Here is a 9526-nt window from a genome sequence, read left to right on the forward strand (position 1 = left end):
CAATTAGCCCCACATGTGTTTATCGGTCAGGTTGGCACAATAAACTAGGACCATGCAGCAAAGCCCACTCACACTTAGTGGCTTATAACCCCAAACCCGTACTACGGAGCAGTTACTTACTACAGCCAGAGAAATCTCTCTGGGCAGGTGTGGCCACTGTTGGCTGGCTCGTGTTCACCTCCTTCCAAGAGCCCTGATGAGGTTGGCAGGAGCCAGTGCCGTGTGCACCAGGGGCCTCTCCAGTCTTCCCTGGTGTGGCTGGAAGCCTCCCCCCACCCCCACCGCCAGTCATCTCCCATCATCCTGGAAGTGACGTTCCTTTACTCTGCCACTTGCCCTCTGTTAGGAACACACCACTCAGCCTGGCCCATGCCCCAGGGGAGGGGATTACACCAGGTGTGACTACCCGGAGGGGAGCGGGGCTCGGAGCTGCTTGCCTTGCGTAGTCTCACCCTCATAGAACTGGGCAGCTTTCGGGGTGTGGGTATGGGGTTGTGGTATGAAGCACTCCGTGTGCATCCGGCAGGCCATTTCTGCTTCCTGCCTCCGCTCCAGGTGGGGAGCCCACTGGTCTTTTCAGTACAGTGGTTGCCAGGCAGGTAACAGCAATGGATGAAGCAGGCCCAGCCCTGTTCTTCGGACCCTGCCCACTCGGCAGGTTCAACCCCCTGCTACATCCTCCACTTCCCCCCCCCTGGGGTCCGGATGCAGGAACAGCCCAGCCCCCTCTCAGCCTCCCGTGATGGCGGATCTGCGGGAACCCATGCCCAGTGCCAGCAGATGCTGGTTGGTGTGCATTCTCGGTGTTGATTCAAACTGGATGCTCACACCTCTGGGCAAGGGCAGCCTGCTCCTGGGTGCGTCTGGCTCGGGGGCACCGCTCAGCAGCCTTCCTGTGGAGGGCTTGTTTGGGGGGAGATTGCTCTGGGGGGGCTCAGAGAGGGCTCGTCTCTTGGGGAGCTTCCTCGGCTGACTCTGCTCGGCTCTGCAGTGCGGCAACATGGCTCGAGAAGGACTGCGGGTGCTTGTGGTGGCGAAGAAGTCCCTGGCCGAGGAGCAGTACCAGGACTTTGAAGTAAGCCTCGCTCTGACCCCATGGTTCCCGCTTGGTCTTTGCAGTCCTGGCCCCCTCCCCAGATACCTCTCGACTTGACACTCAGGTTTACCTGAGACTCGGGTTTACCTGAGACTCAGGGCCACGGCATGCTGTTCTCTCGGCCCAGAAGGCCTCCCCGTATAGAACGCCATGGCCCACGCCCCCATGTCCCGGGGGTGGGGGTGGGGGCTCAGCTGGACTGCCACTTCGGAGAAGTCTTCCAGGTATGCCAGTCAGAGGCGGCACCAAGCCATCCCTCCCCGCGGGCACCCCACTCTACCTCCTTACGCACAGCTGGGTGTGACCTTGGAGCACTGGTAGCTCAGTGGTTTAAGCGTCGGGCTGCTCACCGCCAAGTTGGTGGTTCATACCCACCAGCTGCTTTTCCAGAGAGAGATGAGGAGGCCGAGTCTGTGAAGATATACAGCCCGGGAGCCCTTTGGGGTGGGGGGACATTCTACTAGGTCTCGTCGGGGCGCTATGAGCTGGCACCGACTCGTGGGTTTGGTTTTGGTGCAGGGGTATAGGACCTTATTTGGGGGCCCACATCCTCCTCCTCCGGTTCCCCTCTTAGGGAGTGAGCATGTGTCCCTCCTCCAGCGAGCTATTCATCTCCGTGGTGCCTCCAAATGAGGTCATCAAGCTCTGAACCGATTGATGGGTAAACTCCATCCCTTCCCTTGTAAGTCGCAAATTGACAACAGATTATGTAACTACCACAAGGAGATAGACACCCTGGATACATTCTGCCTCCCTTCCTCTTTGAAGAGCACATGCTTTGAATGGGCTCAGAGGGAATGTTTTTTCTTCTAAGTCTCATCTAGCCTTCCAGGGAGAGGACAGGCAGGCAGGGCTGGGGGTCTTGGTATGGTCCTTCCAAGGACGAAACGGGTCAGGGACCAGGAAGTTTAGGAGATGCCGGCAGACTCACCGCCATGCGTGTGACTCGGGTTGCCCCAGCTCCAGCCTGCTTGATGGTGCTGGGGTCGCCCTACCCGAGCGAGGATGGGTGATGGGGCCAAGAACAAACAGCCCTGTCCACTCTCGGTGTCCACTCTCGGTGTCACTTGCACGGTGACTGTATCCCTTGGTCTGTTGCAGGCCCGCTATGTCCAGGCCAAGCTGAGCGTGCATGACCGCTCGCTCAAGGTGGCCACGGTGATCGAGAGCCTAGAGATGGAGATGGAGCTGCTGTGCCTGACAGGCGTGGAGGACCAGCTGCAGGCTGATGTGAGGCCCACCCTGGAGACCCTGCGCAATGCAGGCATCAAGGTGGGCAAGCCTCCGGCGGCAGCTTGCGCCCGGTGGTGCTTCCTCGGGGAGGCGGAGTCTTAGTGCGAAGGGACCAGGAGCCGGGCGGGCATGGCCACTGACCCTCAGCCCCCTGTAGAAGCAGCCCCAGCCTGCATTCCTGCCCCCTCGGCACCCGTGTCCAGCCCTGCAGGTGTTTGCCGTCTGGTGCATGAGTGAACTGGGTGCTCCAGTGAGCTGCTCTGTCGACAGGGAGCTCTCTCTCGCGTTAGGCCCAAATGTCTATTCTGGGCTGTTGTTTCAAGGGCTTTTCCGGGCTCTGTGGCTCCAGAGAGTGGATTCTGTGAGAACGTGAGATTCTGCTCTGCCTCTCTCTGTCTCTCTCTCGGAACAGGATTCCTCTGTGCAGTGCTGGTTCTCAGTGCTGAGTGATGGTAACTGGGCACCCTGCTTCCTCCCTGAGTCTCAACCCAAGAAGATCCCCTCGGCCATTGTCAACCCAGACGACGGTTTAGCTTACGTAGCAGAGAATGTCAGCCGAGAGCGCTGCACTGTTTGGGCCTTTCTCTCTGGGGTCAGAGGGACAGCAGCAACTGGGGAGAGTGGGCAGGACCCTCAGGGGGGTTTGTGTCAGCAGGGGCAGGACTGCGTAGAAAGGGAGGTGGGCTGCTGTACAGCTCAAAGAATGCCCCCAGCGTTATTGACTTGTTCCCCAAAAGTAACCTACCAAGTCCCGCACCAGGAAGAAGGCTGGGGCTGGCTGCTCCTGTACAGCACTGCAGTCTGTTGAATTGGTGTGTGCTTTGTTGTGTATACCGGGGTCCCCCACTTTCCAGAAGCAGGGTGTTCCTATGAAACCACTCATTCGCCCAAATGGTGCAAAAGCAAGGGACTAGTCGCTATGAAGTCATATGGGCAGTAATTTTGAGTGTTCTCAGACCCCCCAAAATAACCTACCAACATATCAAGAAGAAAGAGGAGGCTTTCTATGCCCATAAAGTGTTACAATCTCAGGAACCCACAGGACAGTTCTACCCTGCTCTGTGGGGTTGCTGTGAGTCAGAATTGATTTGATGGCAGTGAGTGTTAAGTCATACTGAATCACACCTATTAGCACCCAAAATCTCTCTCTCTCACAGACACATACTCATACACACGCACGCACGCACGCACGCAGTTCACAAGCACAGCTTGGTGCCCTGGTGGCCTGATGGTGCTGAGTGGCTGAGTGGGCCCAGGGAAGGAACGTGATAACGCCCCTCTTGCTCAGGGTGCAAGAGACCTCTCTGATGTGGGGGAGACCTGAATTCTTTTTTTTTTTTTTAGAACGGAAACTAATCATTTATTCATGAGCTCTCCTGCAGGGTTTCCTTCTGCGCCCCCCCACCATAACCACACCCCTTGACACGTGCACGCAGGCACCCCAGTCGGCCACGGGCGAGAGTACCCGGAGGGCTGGGTCTCCTCGCTCCCGCCGCAAACGCCTACTTCCGGCCCAGGGGGAGACCTGAATTCTTAACCAAACTCACTGCCATTGAATTGATTCCCACAGGGCCGGGCAGAACTGCCCCGTGGGTTTCCAAGACTTATCATGTTTTACAGGATTCGAAAGCCTCAGCGTTAGTCCTCAGAGTGGCTGGTGGTTTCAAACTGTTGACTTTGGGTTAGCAGCCCAAGGGTTAGTAACCCCTGCACCACCTAGGCTCAACTATAGCAATAAAATATACCCAGGAATACAACGGGAGACCAGCAGGGGGCGCGGGAGGCCAGGCCAGAGTCTGCTGGGCCCAGCAAAGCGCTGAGAAACTGAGTCAAAATGCATTCAGAACTCGCGAGCTGGGAGCTCCTCCAGGCACGCCTATTGCCCACCCTGCTCCATCTGCCAACAGGTCTGGCCCTGGCCCCGGGTGCCTGTCCCTAGCAGGGCTGGTGAGCAGGGTGGGCCAGACCAGCAGCCATGCGTGAAGTGTGAACCCAGCCCTGTGATGCCGGGGGCTCCTGGCATCTGAGCACTGCAGGGAAATAGCGGGGATGGCCTGTTTCTGGTGCATTTTGGGGCTTCCCTTTTGGCCCTGGCTGTTTCCAAGCTGTCTCCTCTCAGAGGGTTGGAGGTGAAATTCTTTGCATCCAGCTGTTCTGGGGGGACTTTTCTGTCTGAGAACTCTCTTCCTGAGCTGACCTCACGGCAGGCTGGTTTGTAATGAGGGTCTAAGGTACTGTGGTTCACAGGCCCAGAAGGTGCTAGAACTTGGAAGTTTTTCTCTCTGAGCCTGAGGCTGAGCGGGCAGCTTAACGCCCCCAGGTTAGCACACAGGCAGTGGCCGGAGCTGGGGGGCGGGGGGCGGGGAGGGGCACCTACCTGGATGTGCCCTTCGAGCTCCCTGGAATTTAGGTTTTTTCTGCTATCCCCTCCCAGGTTCGAGCCCCACCCAGGGTGCTCTGACAGCTCTTTTCCTGATGTCGAGAACTTGCCTTCTCCCCCAGGGTCAAACACAGAGGTGGTGGCCCGGGGCTCCGTGCCTTGCCTTTGTCCTGGGCCCCCTCCTGCCTGAGCTCTTGCTCCGACCCCCGCCCCTCCATTCTGACCCTTGGCAGGGGCTGGACCCTCAGGGCAGCAGCTCAGCTTCCTGCCTCACAAAGGCCCCTGGGGTCTGGTCCCCTCCACTTCCTGTGTTTCCCCCAGGGCCAGGACTTGATCCTTTGTGGCCAGCCTCCTCCCTGCAGGGAGCAGAGGAGAAGCGGGCGGTGGGGAACTGGCAGAGCAGGAAGTGGCTCCCACATGGACTCCATCAGGAGATCCAGCTTCCAGGCCTGGCTAAGTCAAGAATTAGCCACGTGGCCTGCTGCGCTCAAGGGTGACGCTGTGGAGGGATTGAGCTCATTTACTGAGGGTCCTTCTTATGTGCTCTCGACACCCCCTCTCCCCCCATGAGAGAGAAAACACACACACACACACACACATACACACACACACACACACACACACACACACACACACACACACACACACACACACACACACACACACAGCGTTTCTCTTCTTTGGGGTTATTTGCTGCTGTAAGAAAGACCCCCAGAACGGGGAATATGAGGTCCGAGGGACCAGCCTTTCTGGAACATTCGCCTGGCTCCGGCCTGAAGCTCTCAACTGCCTGAGTTCAGCTCCGTGGTCGGGACACTTTGCCGACGCAGCTGCCCAGCCGGCCACGGAACCCAGCACCCAGGGCCTGGTCCATGTGCTCATTGCAGGTTTGGATGCTGACGGGGGACAAGCTGGAGACGGCTACCTGCACAGCGAAGAATGCGCACCTGGTGACCAGAAACCAAGACATCCACGTCTTCCGCCTGGTACAGCGCCCTCTCTGCCTCCGCCCCAGGGACCTCAGAGGCCCTGAGGGCGGTTGGGTAGTCTAGGATCCCGGGCTGCAGAATGGATTCTTCCTGGGGGTGCTTGAGCGGTACCGGTGGGGCGCCTGGGTGGTGCAGATGGCCAAACACTCAGCTATGAGTCGAGAGGTTGGCGTTTTTTCTAAATTCTCCCGGAGGCCCCTCGGAGAAGGTCTGGCTATTTACCTTTGAAGCGCCTCGGAAGCAAGGCCTGGCTGTCTTCTCGGGCACGATCACAGCCATCGATAAACCCGCATTTCTGCTCTGAAACTCATGGGGTGCCCGTGAGTCAGAACTGATGCCCCGACAAAGGGGTTTCCTTTCTTTTCGTAAGTTACAGCCCCATGTCCACGCCACGTTCTCGGCCTTGGGCTTGGGGGCAGGCAGGCGGGCACCCGTCATGAGAGCTGAGGCCCTACCCACAGAAAGATGCTGATGAGCTCTGGCACCCATTCTGGCCTCTCTCTCAGCCCCAGGCAGGCCTTGCCCATGGGTGGGAACTAGCTTCCAGACCCAGACACTGGCCCACTGGCCCCTCTCCCCAGAAGGGAAACTTCTAGAACTATCTAGAAGCCTGTCAAAGGAGGGTGGTGGGGCCTGCTGATCAGCACACCCTGCCCTGGGGGGTGAGCAAGCCTGGTCCAGCCATGAATTTACCTCCTGAGCTGCTCCAGCCTGGGCCACTGGGGTCTCCACTTGGCTTGACTGAGCTAAGGAACTGGGAACACAGGGTCTCTGTTAGTCCAGGCGCAGACAGCCCCACTGGAGACAAAGCCACGAGGGTCAGCACCTGGAGGGGCTCGAGATGTCTTGTGTGTAGGGGGCGGGTGGGGGAGGTGGTTCCTCTCAACCCCTGCCTTTGACCCACAGAAGCCTCAGGGATCCAGCAGGGCTCAGAATAGCACACCCAGTACTGTGTCCCAGTAGAGGTGGTCTGAAGTTCAGGCCTTGGCAGACAGGTGCTTGGGCTGGCTTGCCTGCTTGCTTTTGTAAACTCAGTCCACCGGGACCAGGCAGACCCTCTCCTGTCCTTATCACCAGGGACTATGGCCTGCGCGCTTGCTCAGCCGGTGCCCTCTCTGGCCAGCCCCCAAGGCAGCTGGCTGTGAAGGGCTTCCCCGAAGGCCAGAACTCCGTCCACGCTCGAGTTTTCCCACTGGACTCTGCGCATAGGCTGCGTCTCCAGCAGGGGCTTGTTGCGTGGGCTGTCGCTGGCCTGGTGGGGAGGGACAGCGATGGGAGGAACTGGGGGGAGGATAGGGCTGAGGTGCCCTGTCTCTGTGGGTGGGGTCACTGGGTGGCTGTGGTCTCGACACCGGCCCCCCTTGCTGGCTGTTTCATCCCCCTCCGTTCCCATCCAGGTGACCAACCGTGGGGAGGCTCACCTGGAGCTGAATGCCTTCCGCAGGAAGCATGACTGTGCCCTGGTGATCTCCGGAGACTCGCTGGAGGTGGGTACACGGATCCCAAGGCCCTTCCTCTGGGAGCTGCGTGCTGGGGGCTGACCCACTGCTGCCCGCCCCTGCCCCCAGGTGTGCCTCAAGTTCTACGAGTATGAGTTCATGGAGCTGGCCTGCCAGTGCCCTGCCGTCGTCTGCTGCCGCTGCACGCCCACCCAGAAGGCCCAGATCGTGCGCCTGCTCCAGGAGCGCACCGGGAAGCTCACCTGTGCAGTAGGTAAGTGGGGCAAGGTGGGCTCCCCCGTGCACTAGGTAGTGGGGCTGGGAAACTCACCTATGTAGGTGTGGGGGTGGGATCCACCGGTGCAACAGATGGGGGAGGTTGCTGGGGTGGTGGTGGCTGGGAAGTTCATCCATGCAGAAATGAGCCACCTGTGCAGAGTGTGTGTGTGTGGGGGGAGGACTCACCTGTGCAGTAAGCGGGATGCTCACTCACCTGTGTAGTAGGTAGGTGAGGGGCTGGGCCCTTCCTTGAGCAGCTGGTATGCGTGTGTTACTTTCCATAAGGTAAATTTTCTTCTGTGCTGTGGTCTCTAAACGGCCTGGAACACCCGCTCACGTTGTGACTTTGCTGTTGCTACTATTGCCCACGAGGCTCTTCTGCTCTGGGGTCCTTTCTGGGCAGCATCCCAGAAGCCAAGGAGCAGGCCCGAGGGAGCTGGATCTAGGCCCTCGCTGGGCATCCAGGGGGACACTTTAGCCTGGCAGCACCCCTGTGTCTTCCTTGGTAGACTGGGCTGACCCCTGTCTGCTTCCTACTCAGGACCAGGCCTGGTGTCCAGGAGATCTGGTTCCTGTGCCACTCCCCCACGGTCCTAGTTTCAGCTACAGCGCAGCCCTTTTGAGCCCGTGCTCAGCCCTGGTTTGGTGCCTGCCCCTCACCTCCCGCCTTCTCTCTCTCCGTGCCGCACAGGTGACGGGGGCAATGACGTCAGCATGATCCAGGAGTCCGACTGCGGCGTGGGCGTGGAAGGGAAGGTGAGTCTGGTGCTGGCGTGGGAGGCCCTCTTTGGGACGCCTCCCACTTCTCTCTCCTTCAAAGACACAGCTCTGATTCACCTGCATGTTCTCAGTAAAAGTTCCGGAACACAGGAACCACTGTCCCCTGCAGGCCCAGACCCCTGTCAGTAGCTCAGACGGGCAGACACTGGCGCTCCCCTTGCCAATCTACCGTGAAACCAACCACAAAAGTCTCCCTGGGGCACTGTGAGTGAGCGCCCTGTCCACGTTCCTGGGGTACTAAGCGTGGCGGGGATCACGGCACCAGTCAGTGTGCAGTGGCGTGGCCTCAGCAGCTGGGGGGCTCCAGCTGTGTGTGACCTTGTGTCGCTCCCTGTCAGCTGCGCCCCATTGAGTCTCCCCGATGTCCCCAATACACTCCATTCTGCTTGTTGTTTGTGAAAGTCCCCGTCCCTGTTCACGGCTGCTGCTGTCTGCAGCTGTGGAGACTAGACAGTGACCCAGCCCGTCAGAGAGGAACCACCTCCATTGGGCCCCTCTTGACCCAGAGCCGGCCACCAACCAGGTCTTTCTCCCTGGACCGGCCAACCTTGCTGTTAACAGCCGCGCCTGACCACCTCTCTCCCTGGAGATCTGGGTGACACGTCATGTCATCTCTGGTCAGAGTTATGCCTGAAGCGCTGGTGGGAGGCGCTGGCCGAGACCCCGAGGGAGACCCTGGAGTCTGTGTCTTTGACATTTTGTGATGCCTCTCCCCCACCCTTTCCCCACCCATGGAGCAGGCGGCAGCGATTTGAAAAGGCTTCTCCAGTGAACTGTCTTGTCCTACACCCTCCGCGCAGGTCGGAAGCGACTCCCTGGAGTTAGCATTCTGGACCGGCGTCTGTGTGGGATGGAAGCGCTGCCCCCACGTCTTAATAGGGCACTCAGGTCCCAGTGGTAGTGGGGGTCCCAGTCGTGAGCTCTCTCTTGGAGAGAGGACACCCAGCGTGGTCACGCTGATGAGTAGAGAGGAGGCTGCGGCACAGGGGTTACACCTGGGGCTGCCGACTCTGAGGTCAGCACTTGGAGACGAGGGAGGAAGAGGAGGCTTTCTACTCTTTTAAAAAAATCATTTTAACTTGGGGCTCGTACAACTCTTATCACAATCCATGTATCCATCCAGTGTGTCAAGCACATTTGCAGGTTTGTTGCCCTCATCATACTCAAAACATTTGCTTTCTACTTGGGCCCTTGGTATCAGCTCCTCTTTTTATCCCGTCTCCCTGGCCCCCCTTTCCCCCTCCCTCATGAAGCCTTGATAATTTATAAATTCTTATTTTGTCATGCCTCACACTGTCCGATGTCTTTCTTCACCCACTTTACTGTTGTC

General features: G+C 58.7%; 1 protein-coding gene across 1 annotated transcript in view; it reads left to right on the forward strand.

The window, feature by feature from the left end:
* The window catches only part of ATP9A (ATPase phospholipid transporting 9A (putative)), a 162503-nt gene that overhangs the window by 100056 nt on the left and 52921 nt on the right, over positions 1–9526 (forward strand). The window contains exons 15-20 of the mRNA XM_030887051.2: positions 992–1075; positions 2198–2368; positions 5597–5695; positions 7096–7185; positions 7267–7411; positions 8108–8172. Of these exons, the coding sequence (XP_030742911.2) occupies positions 992–1075; positions 2198–2368; positions 5597–5695; positions 7096–7185; positions 7267–7411; positions 8108–8172 (654 nt within the window). The remainder of the gene's footprint in view (positions 1–991; positions 1076–2197; positions 2369–5596; positions 5696–7095; positions 7186–7266; positions 7412–8107; positions 8173–9526) is intronic.

Source organism: Echinops telfairi, unplaced genomic scaffold, assembly GCF_000313985.2.
Source record: "Echinops telfairi isolate 266 unplaced genomic scaffold, ASM31398v2 ScPeMD7_5592;HRSCAF=6446, whole genome shotgun sequence".
Taxonomy (NCBI): Eukaryota; Metazoa; Chordata; class Mammalia; order Afrosoricida; family Tenrecidae; genus Echinops; species Echinops telfairi.